The sequence below is a fragment of the Phaenicophaeus curvirostris genome, chromosome 22 (assembly GCF_032191515.1).
Source record: "Phaenicophaeus curvirostris isolate KB17595 chromosome 22, BPBGC_Pcur_1.0, whole genome shotgun sequence".
NCBI lineage: Eukaryota > Metazoa > Chordata > Aves > Cuculiformes > Cuculidae > Phaenicophaeus > Phaenicophaeus curvirostris.
In genome coordinates this window covers 7,548,338-7,575,687 of record NC_091413.1, presented here as the reverse complement: position 1 = coordinate 7,575,687, position 27,350 = coordinate 7,548,338, and the positions used below count along the sequence as shown (strand labels likewise).

The 27,350-nt window shown below is 56.6% G+C and overlaps 2 protein-coding genes across 3 annotated transcripts in view; both read left to right on the top strand.

Annotated features, from left to right (window-relative positions):
• FBXO42 (F-box protein 42) overlaps positions 1 to 19,957 on the top strand; it is a 58,040-nt gene extending 38,083 nt beyond the window's left edge. For both annotated transcript variants that reach the window (XM_069874525.1, XM_069874526.1), the window contains exons 5-10: positions 12,192 to 12,345; positions 14,095 to 14,205; positions 14,444 to 14,540; positions 15,442 to 15,498; positions 15,963 to 16,079; positions 16,689 to 19,957. In XM_069874525.1, coding sequence (XP_069730626.1) covers positions 12,192 to 12,345; positions 14,095 to 14,205; positions 14,444 to 14,540; positions 15,442 to 15,498; positions 15,963 to 16,079; positions 16,689 to 17,786 — 1,634 coding nt within the window. In that variant the 3' untranslated portion in view covers positions 17,787 to 19,957. The remainder of the gene's footprint in view (positions 1 to 12,191; positions 12,346 to 14,094; positions 14,206 to 14,443; positions 14,541 to 15,441; positions 15,499 to 15,962; positions 16,080 to 16,688) is intronic.
• Positions 19,958 to 21,500: 1,543 nt separating this feature from the next.
• CPLANE2 (ciliogenesis and planar polarity effector complex subunit 2) lies at positions 21,501 to 25,733 on the top strand. The gene is made up of 6 exons (XM_069874538.1): positions 21,501 to 21,528; positions 22,718 to 22,870; positions 23,692 to 23,844; positions 23,938 to 24,062; positions 24,152 to 24,291; positions 25,405 to 25,733. The coding sequence occupies exons 2-6, from the start codon at positions 22,765 to 22,767 to the stop codon at positions 25,622 to 25,624; spliced, it is 744 nt and encodes a 247-aa protein (XP_069730639.1). The 5' UTR covers positions 21,501 to 21,528; positions 22,718 to 22,764; the 3' UTR covers positions 25,625 to 25,733.
• Positions 25,734 to 27,350: the final 1,617 nt, after the last annotated feature.

The following is a 27,350-nucleotide window of genomic DNA, read 5'->3' as shown; positions in this document are numbered from 1 at the left end:
AATATGCAAACGGACGCCGCGGCCGCACATTCCAGTTGTTGACATTGGTGTTGTCTCAGATCTAATTAATGCATTTGCACCAGGGAGGAAGCCAGTTGCCTGAACTGGCTCCTGCATGAGGCTGTGTCATCACCTCTGGGAAGAGGCATGGCAGGTGGCACCGTGTGATGGAGTTTTGCCTGACCACGAGTTCCCCCACGCATTTTATTTCCATTTTATATCCCCCTCGGTATTTTATTCGCTCCTCCAAGCTCTGTCACAAAGCCTTCCCTCCTCAGCAGGCTCCTTCACCTTTGGGGCCAGCTCCTGTTTGGGGTCAGTGGAATCAAAACCCGCTGCCCCATGGCTGGATAACTCTTGCCAGTTGGGAAGGAGCTTTGAGGAGCCTTCGGAAAGGTCCCGCTTGGAGGTTTGGGGCAGGCTGTGCTGACACCTATCGGCAAGAGCTCATCTGAGGCATCCCAGCCAGCAAGCATGTGGCCCAGCTGCGGCTTTTCCGTCTTGTAGCTGATGCTGATGCTGTCCCTTTGCCTTAAGGACCATGTCCACCAGGATTCCATACATAATACTTGAGATTGAACACCCAATATTCACTTTACTGCACATGCCAGCACGCCAGGCTTCCAAACTCTCTTTAAATGCTCGCAGGCTGATTTTAGGTCTCTCCCAAAAGCATCTGCTGCAAAACCTCCTTCAATCTGGTAGGTGTGCAGGTGGATGAAGAGCTCGCTTGTACTTGTCTGCAATCCAAAAGGTGAATCTTTATTCCTGACATGAAATATTTAGTGTGTTTGGCATTAAGCGCTGGATTTACAGGAATGGCAGGGGGAAAGCGCAGTCCGTGCATGAAGAAAAGGCAGTGCAGGAACTGGTGGAAATGGTAAAGAGGGAAAGAAGAAAAGGGAGATGCAAAGAGCTGGACTGAATGATAGAATGGTTTAGGACCTTAAAGCCCATCCAGTTCCACCCCGCTGCTGAATCTGGTTGCTCCAAGCCCCATCCAACCTGGCCTCGAACCCCTCCAGGGACGGGGCAGCCACCCCTGCTCTGGGCAACCTGGGCCAGGGCCTCCCCACCCTCACAGCAAATGTTTCTCCCTAAGATCTCACCTTAATCTCCCCTCTTGCAGCTTCAAACCATTCCCCTCGTCCTCTCCCTGCCCTCCCTGATCGAGAGCCCCTCCCCAGCTTTCCTGGAGCCCCTTTCATCACTGGAAGCTGCTCTAAGGTCTCCCTGGAACCTTCTCTTCTCCAGGCTGAACAACCCCAGCTCTCTCAGCCTGGCTTCATACATAAGATGCTCCAGAGCCCAGATCATCTCCTGTGGCCTCCTCTGGCCCCATTCCAACAGTTCCATCTCCTTCTAATGTTGGGGACTTTAGAACTGGACACGGGGCTCCAGGTGGGGTTTCACCAGAGCAGAGCAGAGGAGCAGAATCGCCCTGCTGGCCACGCTGCTTTGGATACAGTTGAATGGCCCTTCCTGCGTTGTGCTGGAGCTTCCAATACAAGGACGTTGGATTTTCAGTGAGGAGCTGCATTTTCTTTGCAGCAAAATGAGACAATTGCAGCCCCGTTCCTCCCAGCACTGAGCTTTTTGCCCTTACTGGTGTCGAATCTCCTGCCTGTGCCCACAGGATGCTCTGCAGAAGATTGTTGAGGGTTTTTTAACCCCGATCTAGCTAAAACCTCACCAAATTACACAGTGGCCGCTTCCTGAAACGCCAGTAATTTGGGGGTTCTGCGATGCTGGCGATGCCTCTGCCGCCTCCCTCACGCGGTGGCAACGGGAGCGTGACTGGAGCGAAAAGTGCGGAGCTCAGCAGAGCCAGGGCACGTTCCTCCGCTAACCCACACATCCCGCCCTCCCTTCCCTGCAATTAGCCGCTTATTACGGCCTCGTGGAGTCTGATACAGCAATTTCCATCTCTCCGTTTGCCTCCTGGAGGGAAGACAAGTTGCCAGAGCTGATCAACCCTTTCTCTCCCAAGCGCTGAGCTCTTCAGTTGGCATCGGAGCTGGTTTGTGTGGGATGACAGACTGTTACTCAAGGTCTGCAGGGTATGGTATCACTTAAGGAGGGGGGGAAAACCCAAGTAGTAAAACAGAGAGAGGTGGATCACTGGCTGACGTTTTGATTCCACCCACCCAGAGGGAAAAGCAGCTTTTGCAACGGCGGCACCTATTACCGCAAGACTAAATTTGCATTTCCCAAAAGCAGGTGAGGTGATTGCGAAGAGAATCATAGAATCACAGAATGGTTTGGGTTGGAGGGACCTCAAAGCCCATCCAGTTTCAGTCCCTGCCATGGGCAGGGACACCTCCCAGTGGATCAGGGGCTCCAAGCCCCATCCAACCTGGCCTTGAACCCCTCCAGGGATGGGGCAGCCACCCCTGCTCTGGGCAACCTGGGCCAGGGCCTCCCCACCCTCACAGCAAAACATTTCTCCCTAAGATCTCATCTCAATCTCCCCTCTTGCAGCTCAAAACCATTCCCCTCATCCTCTCCCTGCACTCCTTGATTGAGAGCCCCTCCCCAGCTTTCCTGGAGCCCCTTTCAGCACTAGAAGCTGCTCTAGCATCTCCCTGGTGCCTTCTCTTCTCCAGGCTGAACGACCCCAGCTCCTTCAGCCTGTCCTCATATGGGAGGTTCTCCAGCCCTCGGATCATCTCCGTGGTCTCCTCCGGCCTCACTCCAGCAGCTCCATGTCCTTGTGCTTTGGACTCCAGAGCTGGACACAGAGCTCCAAGTTTGGTCTCCTCAGAGCAGAGGAGCAGCATCCCTTCCCTCCCTGCGGTCCCACTGCTCTGGATGCAGCCCAGGACACGGGTGGTTTCTGGGCTGGGAGCACACGTTGCCGGCTCATGTGGAGCTTCTCCTCCCCCAGCACCCCAAGTCCTTCTCTGCACGGCTGCTCCAAATCCATTCTGCCCAGCCTGGAATTCGGGGTGACACCCTAAAGAGGACTTGGAGCACCTTGGAGCGATGCTGCTGGTGAGGAACGCTCAGGGTGGACCCTTCTAAGCCTCTCCTGCCGCATCGGGATGGTGGATGGGAGCAATCCTCGTTTGCAGAGAGAAGGGGCTGAAGCCCCAGGATGTTCTGGCTCTTTTATCTCGTTGCTGTTTGCTCAGCTTGCTGTGTCAGGGCATTTTTGCCGAGCATTAGCACAGGGTGACTCAGTAATCCTGTTGCTCAGGGTTCAGAGGGCACTGCCTCTGCTTTTCAACAGCTTTGTCAGGCTCGAAGTTGGGGCATGTAAGGATTTCCCAGGTAAAATAATGACTGTGACATTGCAAAAGCTCTGAGGTGACTTATCCTCCCCGGCGGGGATTTCTGCCTCCGCCTTGTAGAGATTGTGAGAAACCAACCCTTTGGTTCCTACCTGGGTTTGTAACAGCCGCCTGTGTCCTTGTAAGGTGGAATCTATGCCGAGAGAGTGGTGGAGGCTTTTTCTCTGTGTGGTTTGGTTACAAACACCCCTAACTTGGATAAAACCCCTCTGCAGTGGGGCAGATACCTTCCCCCACTACCTGAGAGGTGGTTTGGATGCTTGTGCTTCAAAGATTTTGTCTCCCTGGTGAGGGAACAAAGCAGATCTTGTCTGTTTTTTCTTAAACTCTTGCAAAGCTGAATTCCTGAGCAAGGAATTTTTTTAAAGCCATGTTTGAGGGAACAGTAAATCGCCTGTGGCTTTGGTAAGGGAAAATGATACTTTCCTGGCTCTTAAAAGCTTTAAGGGTCAGGCAGAGACTGGCTGGAAGCCAGCCTGAAAATGTTTGTAATCCCAGTGCCCTGTTTTGAATGTCTTGGGATGAAAAAGGTGACTTCCAGATGCTGGATGGAAGGCCAGCGTGTCCCAGCTGTTGGGGGAAGGAGCTGGTGTGCCGGGAGCTGTGGAGATGTCTGCTCTTCGCATAGGAGCTCTCCTTTGGCACCTCCCAAACCCAGTGCTAGTGCAGAGGATGCTCATCCTTTCCTGGGCACGCCGGATTCCAGCCTCTGGGCTGCTGCTCCCCAGTTCTTCAACCCCCTCTGTGAAACCTCGCAAGCTGCTGGTGAGGGCAAAGCTCCCAGGCCAATCTGCACGCAGCTGTAGAAAGCTCTGGCTGGCCTGAGAAGCAGAGGGATTTATTCCTTCTTCCTTCTCTGGTTTCCTTCCCATCAAATTGAGAAGATTTAGGGATTTCCTGCTGTTGTGCGACTTCAGGATGGACCTTCGTGTGATGGAGTGTAGTCAAGGTGATGCCTCGGCTCGGGTGGATGATGTTTCCAGATCAGGACCTGTGCTGTGGCCTCTTTAAGTCTCTGCCAGACTAAAAGCTGGGCTGATAAATCCAGAGGGAGCATCAGGTGGCTGCTGCCGGTCAGTGGGAGGCAGGGCAGCAGGTTTCACCCTCTGCCAAGCCATCGGCGAGAGCGTTTCCCAGGCAGCTCCTCAAGAGAGGGCATGGTTTGAAACTGCAATGGGACAGTTGGCTCCTCCTGCAGAGAAAGGTCTGGGATGGGGACTTGTACATCAAAGTAGGTCCGAGCATCCTTTTAGCCTCACTTCTGTTGGGACATCTGGCAGCTGGGTCAATTTTTTTCCCTTCTTTACCACCTCTTTTTGACTTGCCCTTAGCAACACAACCTCCTCGGGGTGAAATCCTGCAAAGCTTTGTGTTCTCCTGCAGGTGGGATGTCCTGAAACTCTCTGACTGCACGGAGGTACAAACCACGCAGGGAATGTTGGTCACTAGCAAATGTTGCTTTTGTACCTGACTGTGCAGGTCCAGGATATCCCTCAGGCTTTTCCTTTGGGATTATAATACACCTCACTGATCATAGAATCATGGAATGGTTGATGAACCTTGAATCCCTCCAGGGATGGGGCAGCCACCCCTGCTCTGGGCAACCTGGGCCAGGGCCTCCCCACCCTCACAGCAAAACATTTCTCCCTAAGATCTCATCTCACTCTTCCCTCTTTCAGCTTCAAACCATTCCCCTCATCCTCTCTGTGCACTCCTTGATCCAGAGCCCCTTCCCAGCTTTTCTGGAGCCCCTTTCAGCACTGGAAGCTGCTCTAGCATCTCCCTGGTGCCTTCTCTTCTCCAGGCTGAACAACCCCAACTCTCTCAGCCTGTCCTCGTATGGGAGGTGCTCCAGCCCACGGATCATCTCCATGGCCTCCTCTGGACTCGCTCCAACAGCTCCAATACACCCTCCAGTTCAAGCACATCCTTGTGGTGGGGCACGATTTGTTGAACAGAAGTAATTTGTTGCCTGGGAGAGGCCGGCTCTGGCAGGCGGCTGCTGAGTTTCCAGCACAGCTGGAACCACCACGAAGCAGGACTGTTGCCTTCATGCTTTCTTTGCTGTGCAGGCAGTGCCTGTTACCCCCGAGCCGTTCCCAGGGATGGTTTCCTACGCCTTTGGTGTGCAGATTGCGGTTGGCTTTTGAACCTGGAAGCTTGGCTTCCTTTGCTCGTTGAAGTCCACTGGCTGCTGGACCAAGCTCACTTTATTTTCTCGCCTTTGAAACTGGAAGCGCAGCTGTGGGCCTGGTTTTGTTTATCCTGGCATTTGGTGTAAATGGAATCGGCTGGTGGTGACTGTGATCACCTCGTTGGAGTCGTAGGGACAGCAATGTCATCTGGATGCTCGTCCATCAGTGCTAGAGCTCAGGCAGCTTGTGAAACCCCTCAGATCCCATCAGGAATGGCCCCAAGCAGTTATCAGGAGCTCTCATCTCATCCATCTCCAGAAAGCTTAGTCTGCTGGGGTAAAACTCCCCCAAACTTATCCCTGGATACAACCTCCAAGCTCTTTCCATACCTGCTTCCCCACAAGCCGGTGCAAACCCTTGGGTCCACTCCAGCGCATCTTTTACACCACTTCCCCTAACGGTATCGACCTGATCTGGTTTAGTGCTGGACTTGATGTTTGGACTTGATGATCATTAAGGTCTTTTCCAACCCAGTGATTCTATGATTGCTTTGATTCTATGATTCTAAGGCCGGGTGATCCCATCAAATCAGGCACCATGGGAATTTTTTTCGTAGAATCGTAGAATCACCAGGTTGGAAAAGACCCATCGGATCAACGAGTCCAACCATTCCCATCAATCACTAAACCACGTCCCTCAGCACCTCGTCCACCCGTCCCTTAAACCCCTCCAGGGAAGGGGACTCAACCCCCTCCCTGGGCAGCCTCTGCCAGTGCCCAATGACCCTTTCCGTGAAAAGTTTTTTCTTAATGTTCACCCTGAACCTCCCCTGGTGGAGCTTGAGGCCATTCCCTCTCGTCCTGTCCCCTGTCCCTTGGGAGAAGAGCCCAGCTCCCTCCTCTCCACAACCTCCTCTCAGGCAGTTGGAGAGAGCAATGAGGTCTCCCCTCAGCCTCCTCTTCTCCAGACTAAACACCTCCAGCTCTCTCAGATGCTCCTCTTCTTCTCTAGCCCCTTCCCCAGCTTTGTTGCTCTTCTCTGGACTCGCTCCAGAGCCTCAACATCCTTCTTGTGGTGAGGGGCCCAGAACTGACCCCAGGATTCGAGGAGCGGTCTCACCAGTGCCAAGTCCAGAGGGAGGAGAACCTCCCTGGACCTGCTGGTCATGCCATTTCTGATCCAAGCCAAGATGCCATTGGCCTTCTTGGCCACCTGGGCCACTGCTGGCTCATGTTCAGTCGCTGTCACCAACACCCCCAGGTCCTTCTCCTCCAGGCACTTTCCAGCCAGATTTCTCCTAGTCTGGAGCTGCTCAGGGTTGTTGTACCCCAAGTGCAGGAGCCGGCAGTTGGCCTTGTTAAACCTCATCCCATTGGTCTCAGCCCATGGATCCAGCCTGTTCAGATCCCTTCGGAGCCTCCTGACCCTCCAGCAGATCCAGCTTCCACCCAGCTTAGTATTGTCCGCAAACTTGCTCAGGGTGCACTCGATGCCTTCATCCAGGTCATTGATAAAGACATTGAACAGGGCTGGACCCAGCACTGAGCCCTGGGGACACCACTTGTCACTGGCCTCCAGCTGGAGTTAACTCCATTTCCCACCACTCTGTGGGCCCTCCAGCCAACCAGTTTTCCACCCAGGAGAGTGTGCGCCTGGCCAGTCCAGGCCCACTTTAAGCTCCACTTGCTATTTGGGTTTGGAGTCACAGGTGAACGACTGGCCTGGAAATCTGTGCTCCACGTGCCCGTACAGCCAGGCTTTGCTTCTGTGGTCGCTGAGCTCGGCGTGTGCTGCTCCAGCTGCATTAGAGAGCTGAATAAATGGGCTTTAAAAACCGCTGATAAGGACAGAGCCTAAATGGATGGCATCCAGAGCTCGTGTCAGAAGCAATCAGAGGCCAGCACTTCTCTTCCAAACATCCGTGGAAGCCGGAGATCTTTGTTTGTTTTGTGTAAGGTATGGATCTGCTCTGCAAGCCAGGAAAATCCATCAACTGGCAAAAAATAGCTGGGTACGGCTTTTAGCTCCTCATTGCGAGCAAATAAACAGCGTCAGCTGAAAAGAGACAGTGCCTTCTATGTTTAGGAGTAGTTAATTGTGTTACACCTTCTGCCTGCTTGGATTTTTATCCCCAAGGAAAGATAATCCGATATTGGGCTGCACGGTGCTATCAGGGCGTGGAGCTTGGGATCCTGCCGCGCTCTGACCCAGGGAGCAGCTCCAAGCAGCACAATTAGCTAACGCTGTTCTTCTGCAGGTGCTCGGGTTCCTGGCGAGAAACGGAAGCCGTTTCATTTGCAAGCGTAATCCTGGCGAGGAAGAAGCCCTCCCATGTCAAGTATGTTCCTGTGAGCCTTTGAAACGCCGCTTGGCGCTCCTTCCAAAGAGCTTGGACTGCCAGTAGGTCATTAAGGGCCCCACGTAATTGCACCGTGTCCGTTTGATGTCCCTGCTGCCCTCCCTGCGCTCTTCCGCATACTTGAGACCTGAAGTCATAAAAGCTACCGGTCTCCTTCCCGCTGGGCTGGGCAGGCGCTGCGCTGTCTCCCTCAGGAACGGCAGCTCTGCTCTCTTTGGAGATAAGCGGTGCTCGTTCCCTGGCTTTCCACTGCTCTTTGTCCACGTGTTTCTGCTCCAACTTGAAATCACTGAAGCCCTCGCCAGTGCAACAAGCTTGTGGTGCCTCTCCTCCGTAAGGGCACCTAGAGATGTAGTGCTCCAGGCTTGGGGAAGAGTGGCTGGGAAGATGGAAAAGGCCCTGGGTGTGCTGGGTGACAGTGGCTGAACACGAGCCAGCAGTGGCCCTGGTGGCCAAGGAGGCCACCAGCATCCTGGCTTGGCTCAGCCATGGGGTGGCCAGCAGGAGCAGGGAAGGGATGTCCCCTGCAATCGGCGCTGGGGGGGCTGCACCTCGAATCCTGGGGTCAGTTCTGGCCAAGAAGGACCTGGAGCACGTCCGGAGAAGGAAATGGAGCCTGGAAGGGGCTGGAGAACAGGGGTTGTGGAAGCGGCTGAGGGACCTGGTGGGGTTTATTGTGGAGAAGAGGAGGCTGAGGGGAGACCTCATCGCTCTGTGCAGCTCCTGGCGAGGAGGTTGTGGTGAGGTGGGTGCTGGGCTCTGCTCCCCAGGGACAGTGATGGGACGAGAGGAAATGGCCTCAAGATGCACCAGTGGAGATTTCAGTTGGATATTAGGAAAAATGTCTTCCCTGACAGAGTGGTGAAGCCCGGGCAGAGGCTGCCCAGGGGGCTGGTGGAATCTCCATCCCTGGAGGGGTTCAAAAAGCTTTCAGATGTGACACTTTGGGCCATGGTGTAGCAGGCATGGTGCGGTTAGGCTGATGGTTGGACTGGATGAGCTTAGAGATCTTTTCCAGCCATAATGATTCGTGATTCCATGTCCCATCTCTCTGGTTGGAAGAGACTCTGAGAGGTCAATGCTTTGTTGACTTGTAAAACCCAGATGTGTTGCCTGCATAGCAGACTGAAACTCTGCTGATGGACACTCGTGCAGCATCAAATAACAGGGAAAGCTTCCTGAAAAAACAGGGCGAGCCTCTCCTCTGAGCTGTTCTTCTTGTTGACTCATTTGGGAACCATCTCGGTGTCTGAAGCTGGGGTTGACCTTCAGGTTACAGCAGTAGGAGGGTGGCTCTCCTCACTCCGCACCATCCCAAACCTTTGTGACCCAAGCGTTGATCTGTTTCTTCATCCTAGATGACTCTATCTGACCCTTCTTGTTGAAAAATAACCAAGTTTAAACCCACCCCTTTCACCCTGTGGTGTCCTCAATGGAGAAACCCAGCCAGCCCATGCTCTGCGAGCTGGGTAGAAGTGTCCCTAGCAGTCTAGTTTGTGACACCAAGCTTGGGAGAACAACTTTCTCCACTGCCAGGGAAATAGGCTGGAAACCTGCTGGTGTGGATTAATGAATTGCATAGGGCTAGAGAATGAGCTGTTGGAATTCCAGACTGGGATTTGGAAACACAGAGTAACCGAATCATGGAATAGTTCAGGTTGGAAGGAACTTTAAAGATCCTCCAGTTCCACACCCTGCCATGGGCAGGGACACCTGCCCCTGGATCAGGGGCTCCAAGCCCCATCCAGCTTGGCCTTGGACACCTCCAAGGATGGGGCAGCCACCACTTTTATCGGCAACCTGTTCCAGGGCCTCCCCACCCTCATTGTGAAGAAATTCCTCCTCGTGTCCAGTCTAAATCTGCCCCTCTCCAGTTTACACCCATTGCCCCTTGTCCTATCACTCCAAGCCTTTGTGAACAGCCCCTCCAGCATTTTTGTAGCCCATTCAGGCACTGGAAGGTCACTGGAAGGTCTCCCTGGAGCCTTCTCTTCTCCAGGCTGAACACTCCCACCTCTCTCAGCCTGTCCTCATGCGGGAGGTTCTCCAGCCCTTGGATCATCCTTGTAGCCTCCTCTGGACCTGTTCCAACAGCTCCATCTCCTTCTTCTGGTGAGGATTCCAGAACTGGACACAATACTCCAGATGAGGTCTCACAAGAGAGGTGACAAATGTGACCTCCTTGTCTTTAGGAGACCATGGGTACTGCTCTGTATGTGCTCTAGCACAAGAATTACGTGAATTTTCTGTCTTCCCCTAGAGCCATGTACACAGGAGCACCTAAACGTGTGTTGTCCCTGACAAATGGCTCAGGGCCTCGTGTCCATCTCCTCTGCGTCTGGTTGTATTTTAGTTGGGCTTTTACCTCCCACCACCTGGAACCCATCGTGATTGAACTGGAACCCATTGCAATCAAATGAGATCCCGTCGCGATCAAATTGCTTTCATCAGCTGCAGCTTCTTAAAATAGCTGCTCCGCTTTCTTTTAAAAACAGGCCCCATTCTGCACGTCATTCCCTGCTGAAAATGTTCCTCTGAGTCCCTTTCGGGCACTGGAGGAGAGGGCGGTTTGGTGCAGCAGCTTTTTTGGAGGGGGTGACGGGGCGTCTGCCACCGCGTGTGCAGCCTGGCCCCTGAGCTGCTGGTGACAACGTGGGGAGAAGGATGCTCACATGCATCAATCCTGACTGGAGAGGCTTCAGCTTTTCCTGGGAAGCAACTCATAGAATCCTGGAATGGTTTGGGTTGGAAGGGACCTCAAAGCCCATCCAGACACCTCCCACCTCAGCGCCCCAGCGCTCGCAGGCAGTGGAGTGGTAACAGAGCAGCAATAGGTTGAGAGGCAAAGCTTGTTGGAGCTTTACTGGTCAGTGGAAAAACTTTTGGGACGCACGGCACTTGGTAAGCGCAGCTGTCCCAACAGTGCTGAGCCCCAGGTCACGTTGTCTCGCTTGTGTGTGTCCTAATGAGGAGGCCTCAGCCCCTGTGGAGCTCTAGAACCTCAAACAAGTCAAGCAAAAAATTACTTTGATTACTGTGTTTGCGGATGAACCTGGTGGGGTGGAAGGGTTGATCTGCTTGAGGTCAGGGAGGCCCTGCAGAGGGATGGGGGCAGGCGGAATCCATCGGCTGAGACCAGTGGGGTGAGGTTCAGCACGGCCAAGTACAGGGTTCTGCATGTGGGTCACAACAACCCCGAGCAGCTCCAGGCTTGGGGAAGAGCAGCTGGGAAGCTGCCTGGAGGAGAAGGACCTGGGGGTGCTGAGTGACAGTAGCTGAACACGAGCCAGCAGTGGCCCCGGTGTCCGAGAAGGCCACCAGCACCCTAGCTTGGCTCAGCCGTGGGGTGGCCAGCAGGAGCAGGGAAGGGATCGTCCCCTGCACTCGGCACTGGAGAGGCCGCACCTCGAATCCTGGGGTCAGTTCTGGCCCCTCACTCCAAGAAGGACCTGGAGGGGCTGGAGCGCGTCCGGAGAAGGGAACGGAGCTGGGAAGGGGCTGGAGAACAGGGGTTGTGGCAGCGTCTGAGGGACCTGGGGGGGTTTTATCGTGGAGAAGAGGAGGCTGAGGGGAGACCTCATTGCTCTGTGCAGCTCCTGGCGAGGAGGTTGTGGTGAGGTGGGTGCTGGGCTCTGCTCCCAAGGGACAGTGATGGGACGAGAGGAAAAGGCCTCAAGATGTGCCAGGGCAGGCTCAGATTGGACATCAGGAGGAATTTCTTCGCTGAAAGGGCTCTCGGGCCCAAGGCAGTGTTGGAGTCCCCATCCCTGGAAGGATTTAAAAGCTGGGGAGATGAGGTGCTCAGGGATGCTTCAGTGTTGGACAAGTACAGTTAGACTCGATGATCTCCAAGATCTTTTCCAACCAAATGATTCTCTGTTTCTGTGATTTCTGGTGGAGCACTCGGCTCTGCAGGCTCGAGGGGGTCTGTCAGCTCCTGCAGAGAAGCTTTCAGGCTTCATTTGTGCCGCTTCCCAGAAGATGGGTTCGGTGCACGCGTACCCCGGCGATCCACCACAAGCAACGCCGGCTGTGTTGGAATCAGTGTTCGCTCTCCCCCCTTCCTCGGGGAGAAGTTACGAGGTATTTGGAGGTTAATTATTGCTTTTATTCCGTACTAAAGCAATAATTTCCCAGGATGTGTTGGAAAGCTGGCAATTTCCTGGCAGTGAGTGGCAGATGTTTTGCTCTACGCAAGATGTGCTTTCAGGCTCCTACTAATTACAATGACACAAATTGGCAGGAGTTTGCTTCCCAGGCTCCCAACTCTAATTTTGCCTCCTTTTCTGCTCTCTTTTTAAAGGTGGAGCGTCCATGTTGTGGCACTTCAGTAAATCTGATGTCGAGTTGGCGGCTGAGGTGGAACGCGGTGTCCTAACCTTCCCCTTCTCTGTCCCTGCCCAGGTTCCTACCCCTCGCCCAAGGCCGGAGCGACGCTGGTGGTCTACAAGGACTTGCTTGTGCTTTTTGGTGGGTGGACGCGGCCGAGCCCTTACCCTCTGCACCAGCCGGAGAGGTTCTTCGATGAAATCCATACGTACTCACCCTCCAAAAACTGGTAAGAGCACATCTGGAGTCGAAGCGTGGGCTTTGATCCCATAAAAATGTGGCTGGAGTGCAGCTGGACGAATGCCGGAGGGCGTCTCTCAGAACCCACCTGGCGCTGGCTCGCAGGGAAGCTGCGTTTCCAAGGTGTGTCTGATGCTGCTGCGTCTGCCACGCTCTCACTAAAACCAGCACAAACAAACCAACCCTGAAGCACAAGAGCAGAGCAGAGACCTGGGCTCGTTGCTGACTGGCACCTCCTGGGTGGTTTTGGCCTCCATGTCGCTCTCAACTCTTCACTGAGAGAAATGGGATAAAAGGAGCTAAATCCTGCTGGAAAGTGGTGTCCCCAGGGCTCCATGTTGGGGCCGCTCCTATTTAATATCTTCATCCATGATCTGGACGAGGAGATTGAGTGCCAGGGGAGGTTCAGATTGGACATCAGGAGGAATTTCTTCACTGAAAGGGTTCTCAGGCCCTGGCAGAGGCTGCCCAGGGAGGTGGTGGAGTCTCCATCTCAGGAGGGGTTCAAAAAGCATTCAGACATGGCACGTGGGGACAGGGTTTAGCCGGCACGGTGCGGTTGGGCTGATGGTTGGCTGGATGAGCTTAGAGGTTGTTTCCAGCCTCCCTGATTCCCGGATTCTCTGTGTCTGCCCCGTTTCAGGGATCTCTGCCTTTACAGCTCCTCACGAGCGCATCCAGCAGTGACCGCAGAGACAGCAGGAATTTTCCTTTCCCGTTTCAGCCCCACTCAGCTGCTTTCAGCCCAGGCTTTCTCACTGCTGCTCGTGTGTGAGAAAGGAGCAACTGCCGTATCAAAGCGACGATAGTTCCTGCTCCTCTCTCATTGAGAACTTCTCATCCTCAGAAGTATCAATTATCTGATGCGCTTTGGGGCAGCGTTGTTAAACGCTGTAATTAAACCGTGTTAGAGATCATTCCGGGTGAACTTAATTGAAAGGAGCGACTTTTCCAACCTGGCCTTGTGACTTCGGCGTGCTTAAAAACTGTGTAGCACATTAGTATTTCTAATTAGTTTTGTTATTATCTGGATCTTTGAAGGCTCTCCTCTGTGAAAGGTTCGTGAGGACTTCTCTGGCCCCTGAGATTTTTTCCTTTTGCCATTCACAGAACAGTTTTGGTTGGAAAAGGCCTTTAAAATCATTGAGTCCAACCATTGATCCAGCCCTGCGAAGCCAGCCACCATATCACATCCCCAAGTATGACATGTACTCATCTTTTAAACCCCTTGAAGGAGTTTAAAACTCCACCACTGCCCTGGGCAGCCTCTGCCAGGGCTCGAGAACCCTTTTGGTGGAGGAATTTTTCCCACTGTCCAATCTGAACCTGCCCTGGTGCAACTTGAGGCCATTCCCTCTCATCCCATCACTGTCCCTTGGGAGCAGAGCCCAGCACCCACCTCACCACAACCTCCTCTCCAGGAGCTGCACAGAGCGATGAGGTCTCCCCTCCGCCTCCTCTTCTCCACGATAAACCCCCCCAGGTCCCTCAGGTGCTCCCACAACCCCTGTTCTCCAGCCCCTTCCCAGCTCCGTTCCCTTCTCCGGACGCTCTCCAGCCCCTCCAGGTCCTTCTTGGAGTGAGGGGCCAGAACTGACCCCAGGATTCAAGGTGCGGCCTCGTGCAGGGGAAAATCCCTTCCCTGCTCCTGCTGGCCACCCCAGGGCTCCTGGAGGCCAGATCATCCAGCACTTTCTTTTCCAGCGCAATGGTCAATGTCTTGCTTTTCTTTCCCCAGGTGGAACTGCATCGTGACCACCCACGGCCCCCCTCCCATGGCAGGACACTCCTCCTGTGTCATCGAAGACAAAATGATCGTCTTTGGGGGTTCGCTAGGATCTCGACAGATGTAAGGTTGGGGTGAGGGTGTTTGACAAGTGCAGGGAGTGAGATGTGGTGTCCCGGGGTTGCCCAGAGCCTTCTGGAAGGGAATCTCTGCCACACTTTGGGCTCTACCTCCTGCCTTTGCACGCCCTTCACCTCCCATGGTGAATTCCCCTGAGGCTCCAGCCCGTGAAAAACCCAACTGCCCCGAGGTTCTGCTTATCCCAGTGGTATCGTCAACACTTGTTGTCTCATCCTTGCAGGAGCAATGACGTCTGGGTGCTGGATCTCGAGCAGTGGGCTTGGTCCAAGCCCAACATCTCTGGGCCCAGCCCTCACCCGCGCGGTGGCCAGTCTCAGGTGAGCTCTCCTCCACTACCTCAGCTTCCCAGCGTGCCGCCAGAGGCCAACCAGACCCGGCTCCATCTCCAGCTTCCAGGCAGCTCTCAGCAGGTCTCCTGGAAGCTACCACTTGATTTCCAAGTTATCTTCGGAGCCGTTGCCTGGCGGGCCCTTCTTTTTGTGCACCTCCGACCTCCCAGCGCTCAGGCGGGTGCTGTGCCTCGCATGTGACTCAGCTCTAATGAGCCTTGCTAGATAACAAATTGCTGGTTTCACCCGGTGCACGTCCCCCATGGCGTTTAAGATCAATCAGGTGTTATCACAAGCTGGTTTGGCTCAGGGCCCTTTTGATCGCTCCGCTGTCCTCACTCTGGGTTCCAGCCACTCTGCATTGGACCCGCTTGAAGCCCGCGTCTGGCAGCGCCTCTTTAATTGCCTGCCTGGGGCTCGTTTTGGCCTAGCAGGGCACACAGAAGAGATCAGATGGATCTTGCTTCAAAGTGTCTTTTTCCATCCACTGGAAAAGGAGACGAAGGGGCGACCTCGCCCACCAGCATCTCACAAGTATTACTGCAAGGATGTGGCCTCCCCCATGCTCTTTTTACCTTCTTCCAAAGGGCAGAGGGGAGTTGAGTGCCCTGGCTCAGCTTTGGGAAGTGTAATTGTTCTCCCTCTAAGAGGAACAGGTTTTTGAGCCGTTTGGGATAAAACAGTGAGGTGAGCCCTGCGTCCTCGGGCCCAGCAAAACCGGCTCTCGATCCCAGCTCTGCTCCTCATCCCAGGGTGGAGAAAACTGGCAGCGTCTGCATGGCTGAGAAGCCGTAACCTGGCTCTGCCTGCACTTGGAGGCCTTGCCTAGAGCTCTGGGGACGGCTTTGTATTCTTCCCGGTCCAAAACACTGTTCTTTTTGCTCTCCAGATCGTAATTGACAATGAAACCATTTTAATCCTCGGTGGCTGTGGTGGTCCCAACGCAGTAAGTATCCTTGCGGGAGCGGGAGCTTGAGCTTCTCACCGTAACCGAGCCCTGAGTGCTGGACCGGGGAGAGCGGGGAATCCGTGCATTATCCTGGCATCTTATCCTGCAAATCTGGGCACCCACGCAGTAGATTTTCAAGAGAAACTGCCTTGCTCTTGGTAGAGCTGCTTTAATTAAAGAAAAAGCACCCCAGGCACTATCTGAGCAGCTCCATGAGGTTAATTGAGCCTCAGAAGCATTAGCTCTGATTTTATACTGGGGTAGAAGATGGAGATGAAGGGATTGTCCATGGCTGCCAGGGTGTAGTCACTCCTGGGCAGTCAGATCCTGAGCTGGGTTACCGTTCCTCTGTCTGCAGTAGCAAAGCGCCGCTCCTACCCATGATGGGATGATCTCAGCACCAAAGCAACACTCCTCACTCTCAATCCGGACTCCTCAGTCTGTCACGCTTTCCTTCACAGCTCTTTAAAGACGCCTGGTTACTGCACATGCACACCAACCCCTGGACGTGGCAGCCGCTCAAGGTGGAGAACGAAGACCATGGAGCTCCAGAGCTGTGGTGCCATCCTGCCTGCCGGGTACGGGACGTGGGGGGGTCTCTGCTTTCTCACATGCCCACTGATCTTTATTGCCAGCCCAGAATGCTCCACACTGCCTTACTTTTACCACAAAACAACACAAACGGTCATCCTGCAGTTTGTAACCATAAGAGGGATGTTGAGGCTCTGGAACGAGTCCAGAGAAGAGCAACAAAGCTGGGGAAGGGGCTGGAGAACAAGAGGAGCAGCTGAGAGAGCTGGGGGTGTTTATCCTGGAGAAGAGGAGGCTGAGGGGAGACCTCATTGCTCTCTCCAACTGCCTGAAAGGAGGTTGTGGAGAGGAGGGAGCTGGGCTCTTCTCCCAAGGGACAGGGGACAGGACGAGAGGGAATGGCCTCAAGCTCCACCAGGGGAGGTTTAGGCTGGACATCAGGAAAAAAATCTTTCATGGAAAGGGTCATTGGGCAGTGGCAGAGGCTGCCCAGGGAGGGGATTGAGTCCCCTTCCCTGGAGGGGTTTAAGGGACGGGTGGATGAGGTGCTGAGGGACGTGGGTTAGTGATTGATGGGAATGGTTGGACTCGATGATCCGATGGGTCTTTTCCAACCTGGCGATTCTCTCATCCTATGATCTCTCCCCCGCTTCCAGGTGGGACAGTGCGTCGTGGTCTTTAGCCAAGCTCCCAGCGGAAGAGCCCCGCTGAGTCCCAGCTTGAACTCTCGCCCCTCTCCCATCAGCGCCACGCCGCCCGCCCTGGTGCCCGAAACACGGGAATACCGCTCGCAGTCTCCCGTCAGGAACACGGACGAAGCTCCTTGCGTCAACGGCCGCTGGGGCACCCTGCGACCCAGGGCGCAGAGACAAACCCCTGCGGGCTCGCGGGAAGGCAGCCTCTCCCCGGCCAGAGGGGACAGTTCCCCCGTGCTCAATGGTGGGAGTTTATCGCCTGGAGCCACGGTGGCCGGCGGAGCCTCCTTGGACAGCCCCGTGCAGGTGCTATCGCCCAGCACACCTTCCGCGGCTGAAGGATACGACCTAAAAGTGGGGCTGGCCTTGGCACCGCGCCGAGGCTCGCTGCCTGAGCAGAGAGACCTGCGCTTGGGATCCATCGACCTGAGCTGGGACCAGAAACCGGCTTCCATCATCTGCCAGCTGGACGGCGTGGAGGGCAGGACAGTCGGCGCGAGCGTGAGGAACCCTCCCGAGCAAACCAACGGCATCCACACGCCGCCCCACGTCGCCAGCTCCCTCCCGGGCGCCGTCTCCCCCAGCGCGCTCCGGAGGAGCTTGGAGGCCGTCAAAGCCCTTTCTTCCAAAGCCACCTCGGCTTCTGCGGCGCTGAGCCCTCCCCTGGCTTCTTCCCCGGGCTCTCCGGGTGCCGAGGCGGGTTCGGCAGCGCGGCCGGGCTCTACCCAAAGCGAGGGCCACTCCTTACCTCCCATCGCCCGCCGCCTGGGCCACCACCCTCCCCAGTCCCTCAACGTCGGGAAGCCTTTATACCAGAGCATGAACTGCAAACCCATGCAGATGTACGTGCTGGACATTAAGGACACCAAGGAAAAAGGACGAGTCAAATGGAAAGTGTTCAACAGCAGCTCGGTGGTGGGGCCGCCCGAAACCAGTTTACACACGGTGGTGCAAGGCCGAGGGGAGTTAATCATCTTTGGGGGCCTCATGGACAAGAAACAAAACGTCAAATACTATCCCAAAACAAATGCCTTGTACTTTGTGCGAGCGAAAAGATAATGCGGCCCGAGCCCTTCGCCGCCGTCCCCTTCTCCCCCGTCCCTGCAGCTCTTCCCTCTCCTTGCCCGACCCGCGCTCCGTCCGCAGGTGCTCAAACTGTGAATTTAGGGAGCAAGAAACCAATAAAGGCCGAGCAAAACCTCCAGCGCTGCCCCGCCGCTTCCCAGTAAGATCCCAGTTAAACGAATCGTGTTTACAGGCGGCGAAGGACCCGCTGCCATCCAGGCCAAGGATTTAGGATGAGCAGGTAGGGAATTGCTCCCTCCCGTATCCTCTTTATTTTGGAGGGATTTGAGAGGCTTTGTGTCTCAAACTCCTCCCTGATGGGAGGAAAAATGGTTTGATGCCAACAAACCCAACGCCGGCAGGCAAGAGGCTGTCGGGGTGCACGCACTGATTCTCTCCGTGCTTGACTCCGTAAGGAAAACAGCAGCAATACCCCAGCAGGAATCTCCCAGCGCTGCACACCTTTGCTCGACACGAACACGATGCCTTGTTTTCACCTCTCACACTTCAACCTGCCGCTCGCGTTCCTGTCCTCCGTCCAGGACCGTTAGAAGGAAGAAAGCGCAGGGTTTTTTGCATTAAAATGCCAAAAATATTAAGACCGAGCCGGGTGTTCTCCTCCCCTCCCTGCCCTGTGCTGGATCGGGCTTTGGGATCAGCCCTGATCCCTCCTAAGCAGCAAAACCCCACACGATTTACTCTACAAATCCCAATATTCCCCCAAAGCCGAGACATTTGGCTGCCTGTCCCTTTCTAAATGTGAAGGTTTTGTTCCACTTAACAGCACAAACCCTTCCAAGGCCGAACCAGCGCCTCCCTCGTGCTGGACTAGTGCTCCCCAGTCCTCGTAGCCTGGCAACAGGGCTTCTTTTCCAGCCAAAAAGCTGGGTTTTTTGTAAATTTGAGGGTGTGAGGGCAGTCATTGCACCTCATCTTTGCACGTGCCTCCTCCTGCAAACATTTAAATCCGAAGGGATTCAACCTGTGGTCCTTTAGGGCCACCTTCCCTTTCCCCTCCAGATGATGGGGGGCTGGGAAAAATAGGTGGATTCTGCCAGGTTTTGCTCAACAACCTCCAGCCCTCTCCACACCGGCAGTGCCATGACGTGGCCCCTTTTCCCTTCTTTTTAGTCCCCTCTCCATCCCCACTGAGCTTTTTTTGCCGGTCGGAGCCTTAAATTGCATCCCAGCCACGTAGGGGATGGGGAGGGTTTTGCTTCGTCTGCGGCTTTTCCCCCTCTGTAAATAAATCCCTGATGAAATCCAGCCTCTCCCACTCTGATTCCAAACAGATTTGATCCTAAACGAAGGCAAAAATGCGATTTCCCCCCGCAAAAAAAAAGCCTCGGGAGCACCCAGGGTCATCTAGGAAATCTCTTCTCCGCTTTAAGCTTCCCCATGGGGAAGGTGGTTGGGGCTTTGGCATCGACTCCCCCCCCTTTGCATGTTTTCCTATCATCCAACCCCCCAAAAAAGTCAAAACTGGGATAGGAGGTGGGTTTCCATCCCCCTCCCTGTGCACAACATCCCTCAAAGGGCATTTTTCCCATCTCCATCCTCAGCTGGCCCCAAAATCTCACTAACTGGCCCCAAAATCCCACTAACTGGTCCCAAAATAATGCTGGCCAGCCCCAAATCTCACTAACCAGTCCCAAAATCCTACTAACCAGTCGCCAAACCCTACAAACTGGTCTCAAAATAACACTAATCAGGCTAAAATAAGTCTACCTGGTCTCAAAATCCCACTAACCTGTCCTGAAATCCCACAAACTTGTCCCAGAATAACGCTAACCAGTCCAAACTAACGCTACCTGGTCCCAGAATCCCTTAAACTGGTCCTGAAACCCCACAAACCCGTCCCAAAATGATGCTAATCAGTCCCAAAACCCCACAAAATACTCCCAAAATCCCTCTAAGTGGCCCCAAACCAACAGTAACGGGGTCCAACTAACGCTCCCTGCTCCCAAAACGCCACGAACCGGCCCCAAAAACACAAACCAGTCCAAAAAATCTCACAAACCGGCCCCAAAATCCCACGGAATGACCCCAAAATCTCTCGAAGCGTCCCCGTTGCGGTGCCGGCGCGAGGCTGGGGGGGAGAATTTCCTGAGTTTCCCCCCCCCGGAATGAATTTTTAGCAGTTTAACAAATAAAAAGTGAACGAAGCCGTGGTTGGTGCTTTAGGGGGGGAGGGAGCGCCCCCCAGTTTGGGGCTGAAAGAGGGGATTTGGGGTCTTCGGGGGGGGGAAAGAAGGGTGGGGGGGTCTCCTACAGCCCCTAGGGCTGCCCCTATAGGGACCCCCACACCCTATAGGACACCCCCATGCCCTACAGGACCACACATGCGCTCCCTATAGGGCTGCCCCCCATCCCCTATAGGACCCCCACCCTCTATAGGCCCCCTCAATGCCCTATAGGACCACCCTCGTGCCCTATAGGACGCCCCCAGCCTCTATACCCCCCCACCCCATGCCCACACACACTCCCTGTAGGGCCACCCCCTATGCTCTACAGGAGACCCCAGACCCTATAGCACCCCATGGGTCTCCCCCATACCTTATAGTCCCCCCATGCACTGTAGGACCCTCCCATACTCTATAGTGCCTATAGGGTCTCCCATGCCCTATAGGGCCACTCCCTCAATCCCTATAGAACACCCCAAGCCCCTATAGGACCACCTTCCCTTATAGGACTTCATCCCCTATAGGATCCCCCCATGCCCTGTATGATCCCCTACAGTCCCCCCATCCCCTGTAGCCCCCCCATGCCCTTATAGACCCCCTATATGCCCTACACCCCCTGCCATGCCCTATGTGACCCCCATAGCCTATAGGGCCACCTCCCATAGCCTGTAAAGTCCAGATCTCCCATGCCCAATAGGGCTGCCCCCTCAATACCTATAGGACACCCCCATCCCCTATAGGATCCCCCCATGCCCTACAGCACCCCCCCCCACTCCCTATAGTCCCTGTAGGGCCCCTCCATGCTCTATAGGTCACACATGCACTCTATAGCTCTGTCCCCCCCATGCCTTATAGGACCCACCCATGCCGTATAGGACGCCCCCATGCCCTATAGGACCCCTGTGCTCTATGGGGCTGCCCCCCCCTATCCTGTAGGGCTGCCTCCATGATCTATAGGCCCCCCTCTATGCCCTATAGGGCCATTGCCCCATACCCCAAGGGCTCCAGCTCTTGCACATCCCATAGTGCCACTCCCCAAACCTGAGAGGGTCTGGGTCTTCTGAGCCCTATAGGTGCCCCCTATGCCCTATAGGATCCCCCCATCCTCCACAGCTCCCCCCTACTCCCTATAGCCCCCCCATTCCCTATAGGACCCCTCCCAACACTCCCTATAGCCCCTTCCCCATGCCCTATAGGACCCCCCACCCCACTCCCTATAGAATCCCCCCATCCCCTACAGCCCCCCCCCATAGGCCCCACCATGCCCTACAAGACCCTCCCACTCCCTGTAGGACCCCCCCCACTCCATATAGGACACCCCCATGACCTATAGGACCCTCCCATACCCTATAGGACACGCCTACTCCCTACAGTCCCCCCATGCCCTATAGGACCCCCCTCCCATACCCTAGAGCCCCTCTATGCTCTATAGGACCCTCCCCAATCCCCTATAGGACCACCCCCATCCCCTATAGACCCCCATCCCCTATAGCCTTTCCCGCGCACGCGCCGGGGGGCGGGGCTTCGGAGGCCACGCCCCCTGCCCGAGGGAGGTAAAGGGACCTATGGGGGGGGTATAGAGACCTATAGGGGGTAAAGGGAACTGTGGGGGGGGTAAAGGGACCCATAGAGGGTAGAAGGATGTATAGGGGGGCTAAAGGGATGTATGGGGGGGATAAAGGGAACTATGGGGGAGTTGAAGGGAACTATGGGGGGGTAAAGGGACCTATGGGGGGGTAAAGGAGCATATGGAGGGGAATAGAGAACTGGGAGGGGGGGTAAAGGGACCTATTGAGGGGTAAAGGGAACTATAGGGGGGGTAAAGGGACGTATGGAGGGGTAAAGGGACATATGGGGGGGCAAAGGGACATATGGGGGGTACAGGGACATATGGGGGGGTACAGGGACACATGGAGGAAGGGTAAAGGGTCGTATGGGTGGTATAGGGAACTATGGGGGGTAAAGGGAACTATGGGGGGTGTAAAGGGACGTATGGGGGGGTAAAGGGACCTATGAGGGGGTAAAGGGACCTATGGGGGTCAGAGAGAACTATGGGGGGTAAAGGAGCATATGGGGGGGAATAGAGAACGGGGGGGGGGGGTGTAAAGGGACCTGTTGAGGGGTAAAGGGACGTATGGGGGGTAAAGGGAACTATGGGGGGGTAAAGGAACATATGGGGGGGTACAGGGACATATGGGGGGGTGTAAAGGGACGTATGGGGGGTAAAGGGACATATGGGGGAGGAATAGAGAACTGGGTGGGGGGTAAAGGGACCTATTGAGGGGTAAAGGGACGTATGGGGGGGTAAAGGGAACTATAGGGGGGGTAAAGGGACGTATGGGGGTGGTAAAGGGACGTATGGGTGGTATAGGGAAGCATGGGGGGGTAAAGGGAACTATGGGGGGGTTTAAAGGGACATACGGGGGTGTAAAGGGACGTATGGGGGGTAAAGGGACATATCGGGGAGGAATAGAGAACTGGGTGGGGGGTAAAGGGACCTATTGAGGGGTAAAGGGACATATGGGGGGGTAAAGGGAACTATGAGAGGGTTAAGGGACGTATGGGGAGGGAGTAAAGGGAACTATGGGGATGCAGAGACCTATGGGGAGGGGTCAGGGACCTATGGGGGGGTGTAAATGGACCCATAGGAGGGTAAAGGGCCCCATGGAGGGGGGTCAAGGCCCCGAGGGGTGCCGGATCCCGTTTTGGGGGCTCTGAAGGCCTCCCCCTGCCCCCCCGCAGTGACCCCCAGGGCGAGGGGGGCTCCGCTGCCCCCCAGGAGCTGGGCCATGAGTGAGGCGGGGGGGGCAGCGCTGGAGCGGGGGTGGCTCCTGTCCCCCCCCGGCCGCCCCTACTTGGCCTCCATCCTCCGCAAGAACCAGCGCCGCGTCTTCGGTGAGAATCCCAGGGGGGCAGAGGGGTTTGGGGGGGCTGACCAGTGCTCCCAGTCCCTCCCAGTGCCCCCCAGTTCTCCCCAGTGCCCCCCAGTGTCCCCAGTACCCCCAGTTCTCCCCAGTGCCCCCCAATTCTCCCCAGTGCCCCCCAGTATCTGCAGTTCTCCCCAGTCCCTCCCAGTGCCCCCAGTGGCCCCTAGTTCTTCCCAGTCCCCCCAGTGCCCCCAGTATCCCCAGTTCTCCCCAGTGCCCCCCAGTATCCCTAGTTCTCCCCAGTATTCCCAGAGCTCCCAATGCCCCCCAGCCCCTCCAGTGCCCCCTGAGCCCCCAGTGCCCCTCAGTACTCCCCAGTGCTCCCAGTCCCTCCCAGTGTCCCCCAGTGTTCCCCAGTACCCCCAGTTCTCCCCATTACCCCCAGTGTCCCCAGTTCCTCCAGTGCCCCCCAATTCTCCCCAGTGTCCCCAGTGTCCCCAGTGCCCCCAGTGCCCCTCATTACTCCCCAGTGCTCCCAGTCCCTCCCAGTGTCCCCAGTGCTCCCAGTCCCTCCCAGTGGCCCCATGATCCCAGTATCCCCCAGTGTTCCCCAGTACCCCCAGTTCCTCCAGTGCCCCCCAATTCTCCCCAGTGCCCCCAGTCACCCCCTAGTTCTCCCCAGTACCCCTAGTCCCCTCCCAGTTCTCCCAGTCCCTCCCAGTGCTCCCAGTTCTCCCCAGTCCCTCCCAGCATCCCCCAGTTCTCCCCAGTACCCCCCCTCCCCTCCCAGTGCCCCCAGTGCTCCCAGTGTCCCCCAGCCCCCCCAAACCCCTCTGCCCCCCCCCCCAGGCCTGCTGGAGCGCCCCACGCTGCCCCCGACTCTCGCCGTCCCCTTCGTCCCCTACAAACTCTTCGTCTCCGGCAAGAGCGGCGTCGGCAAAACGGCTTTGGTGGCCACGCTCGCCGGGACCCCCGCGCCCAGCGCCCACCACGAGACCCTGGGTGAGGACACAGGGTAAGGGGGACCCCCTTTTCCCCCTTGGCGGGGGGGGGGGTGACTGTCCCTCTGTCTGTCTGTCTGTCTGTCCCCTCCAGGTCTAGAAGTCACCACCGTCTACTGGCCGGCCAAGCTACGAGCCACCGGCCGCCCCGTCATCTTCCAGCTCCACTTTTGGGACTGCGGGGACGGAGCGTTGAGGAAATTCGAGCATCTCCTGCCTGTGAGTTTATTTTCGGGGGGATGGGGGGGGACACCCACAAAAATACGGAGGCGTCGAACCCCTCTTGATGGTGGCCACCCCCCTGCCAGGCTTGTAAGGAAGAAGTCGACGCCGTCCTCTTCCTCTTCTCCTTCACCGACCGCTCGTCCTTCGAGGAGCTGCCGGCCCAGATGAGCCGAGTGGTGGGACCTGACGAAGAAAACCTCGTGAAGATCGTCATCGGCACCAAGTATCCTTCTCGGGGGCCCCCAAAGGGGGTCCATATCCCCCCATCGAGGCGAGTTTGCACGACTCTGTTGTGCACCACTTGGTATCTCAGTAGGCTGAGAACGTGCACACTTCATCACGTGGATGGATTCACTTAATTTTAGGGGGTTTCTCCCCTTTTGGGGTGATTTTTTGATGCCTCTTCGGGGCGTTGGTGTCTCCCTTGACCATGTCCCACCCCCCCGAGTGGGTTTGCAGCCCCATCTTTCACCCCACGTGGCTCCTCGATGGGCTGAGAACACGCACGCTTCATCACACCGAGGGATTTGCTGCATCTGCTTATTTTCAGGGGGTTTTGACACCCCCCCCGTGTCTCGGGGTGATGTTTTGGGGTGTCGGTGTCTCCCAGGACCGTGTCTCTCCCCACACAAGCGGCTTTGCACCCCCGTATTTTGCATCAGTTGGCATCTCAGCAGGCTGAGCACACGCCAACTTCGTTACACGGATGGAATCACAGCATCTACTTATTTTTGGAAGAGTTTCCCCTCCCAGGGGGAGGATTTTTTTGGGGTGTCGGTGTCTCCCATGCCTGTGTGACACCCCCACAAGCGGGTTTGTGCCCCCACAAGCAGGTTTGCACCCCGATATTTTGCACCGCTTGGCATCTCGGTCGGCTGAGAACGCGCACACTTCATCTCACCGATTAATTCACAGCACACGCCTATTTTTAAGGGGTTTTATCCCTCCCGAGGTGATTTTTTGGGGTGCCGGTGCCTCCCCACCTCTGTGTGACACCCCACAAGTGGGTTTGTCCACTTATCACTCAATATCTAAGCAGGCTGAGCACACGCACACTTCATTACAGGGATGGATTCACAGCGCCTGCTTATTTTCGGGGGGTTTCTACTCTCAGGGGAGGAATTTTTTGGGGTGTCGGTGTCTCCCACGGCTGCGTGACACCCCCACAAGCAGGTTTGCACCCCAATATTTTGCACCACTTGGCATCTCAGTAGGCTGAGACCGCGCACACCTCGTTACACCGATAGAGCAGTGACTCGCTCTCGCTTTGCTGGGGCTTGGGGGGGGGGGATTTTTTGGGGTGTCGCTGTCTCCCTTGACGCCGCGTCCCCCCCAGATTCGACCTGTCGGCGCAGGCGGCGGTGCCGGAGGCGGCGTTGGCGGCGTTTGAGGGGGCGCAGGGGGCGCGGGTGCTGCGGGCGAGCAGCGGGCCGGGGGCCGGGGGGGGGCGCGGGGGGCTGGCCAGGGTCACCCCGATTCTCGACGCCCTGGCCGAGCGGCTCTGGCACCGCGACCAGGTCCGCGCCGGCCTCGCCGAGGGGTCCCCGCGGGACTGAACCCCCTCTTGTAGGGGGCTGGGGGGGGCGGGGGGGGGGGCCCTCACCCTGGCCTCGGGCCTCCCGCTGCTTCTGCAGCAAAATCCATGTTTTTCCACCAAAAAGAACTTTGGGTGCCAGGATTCGCCTGATTTTGGGGGTGATGCTAGGGATTTGGGGGGCTGGGATTGTGGGGATTTGGGGTGCAAAGGGATTTAGGGGGCTGGGATCGTGGGAATATGGGGGGCTGGGATCATGGGGGGCTGGGAGATTTAGGGTCGGGGATCATGGGGATTTGGGGGGCTGGGGGATTTGGGGGCTGGGATTTGGGGGGCTGGGATCATGGAGATTTGGTGTGCAGGGAGTTTGGGGGGCTGGGATCATGGGGATTAGGGGGGCTGTGGGATTTGGGGGGCTGTGGGATTATGGGGATTTGGGGGGCTGGACGATTCGGCAGGCTGGGGGATTTGGGGGCTGGGATCATGGAGATTTGGGGGCTGGGATTTGGGGGGCTGTGGGATTTGGGGGCTGGGATCATGGGGATTTAAGGGGCTGGAATTTGGGGGGCTGGGGGATTTGGGGGCTCGGATTATGGGGATCTGGGGGCGGGGATTTGGGGAGCTGGGGGATTTGAGGGGCTGGGATCATGGGGATTGGGAGGACTGGGATTTGGGGGCTGGGATCATGGGGATTGGGGGGACTGGGGGATTTCGGGGCTGGGATGATGGGGATTTGGGGGGCTGGGGGATTTGGGGGGGCTGGGATGTTGGGGACTGGGATCATGGGGATTTGAGGGGCTGGGATCCTGGGGGTTTGGGGGGCTGCGGGATGCTGAGGATTTGGGGGTTGGGGATGGAGGTGCTGGGGGGCTGTGGGATTTGGGGTGCCGGAAGGGTGTGGAGGGTGAGGGGATCATGGGGATTAGTGGGGACGGTGACTTTGGGGTGGTGGGAGGTGCTGGGGTGCAGGGGGAGGGTGGGATCGGGGTGCCGGGGGGGGCTGGTTTGGGGGGGCTGGGTGCAGGCTCCCCCCCCGCTGGGAACCCGCTGCTGGTTTGGGGCCAGAAAAAGGTGATTTCTGGTCTGGATGTGGGAAAAAAAAGGGGTCCAGGCATCACCCCCCCCGAGCAGGGGGACAGGCGGACAGAGGGACGGACAGACAGAGCCCCCAGTGCCCCCCACTTCTCCCCAGTGCTCCTAGTGCCACCAGTTCTCCCCAGTACCCCTCAGAGCCCCCCAGTGCTCCCAATGTCCCCCAGTGCTCCCAGTGCCCCCCACTATCCCCAGTTCCTCCAGAGCCCCCAGTGCCCCCAGTACCCTCGGTGTCCCCAGTGCTCCCAGTGCCCCTAGTACCCGCAATACCCCCCAGTCCCTCCCAGTACCCCTCAGAGCCCCCCAGTGCCCCCAGTACCTCTCAGAGCCCCCCAGTGCTCCCAATGTCCCCCAGTGCTCCCAATGCCCCCCAGTATCCCCAGTTCCTCCAGAGCCCCTAGTGCCCCCAGTACCCTCGGTGTCCCCAGTGCTCCCAGTGCCCCCAGTCCCCCCAGTACCCACAAGTGGCCCCCAGTACCCTCAGTACCCGCAATACCCCCCAGTCCCTCCCAGTACCCCCAGATCTCCCTAGTGCTCCCAGTGTCCCCAGAGCCCCCAGTCCTTCCCAGTCCCCCCAGTACCCCTCAGAGCCCCCCAGTGCCCCCCAGTATCCCCAGTTCCTCCAGAGCCCCCAGTGCCCCCAGTACCCTCAGTGC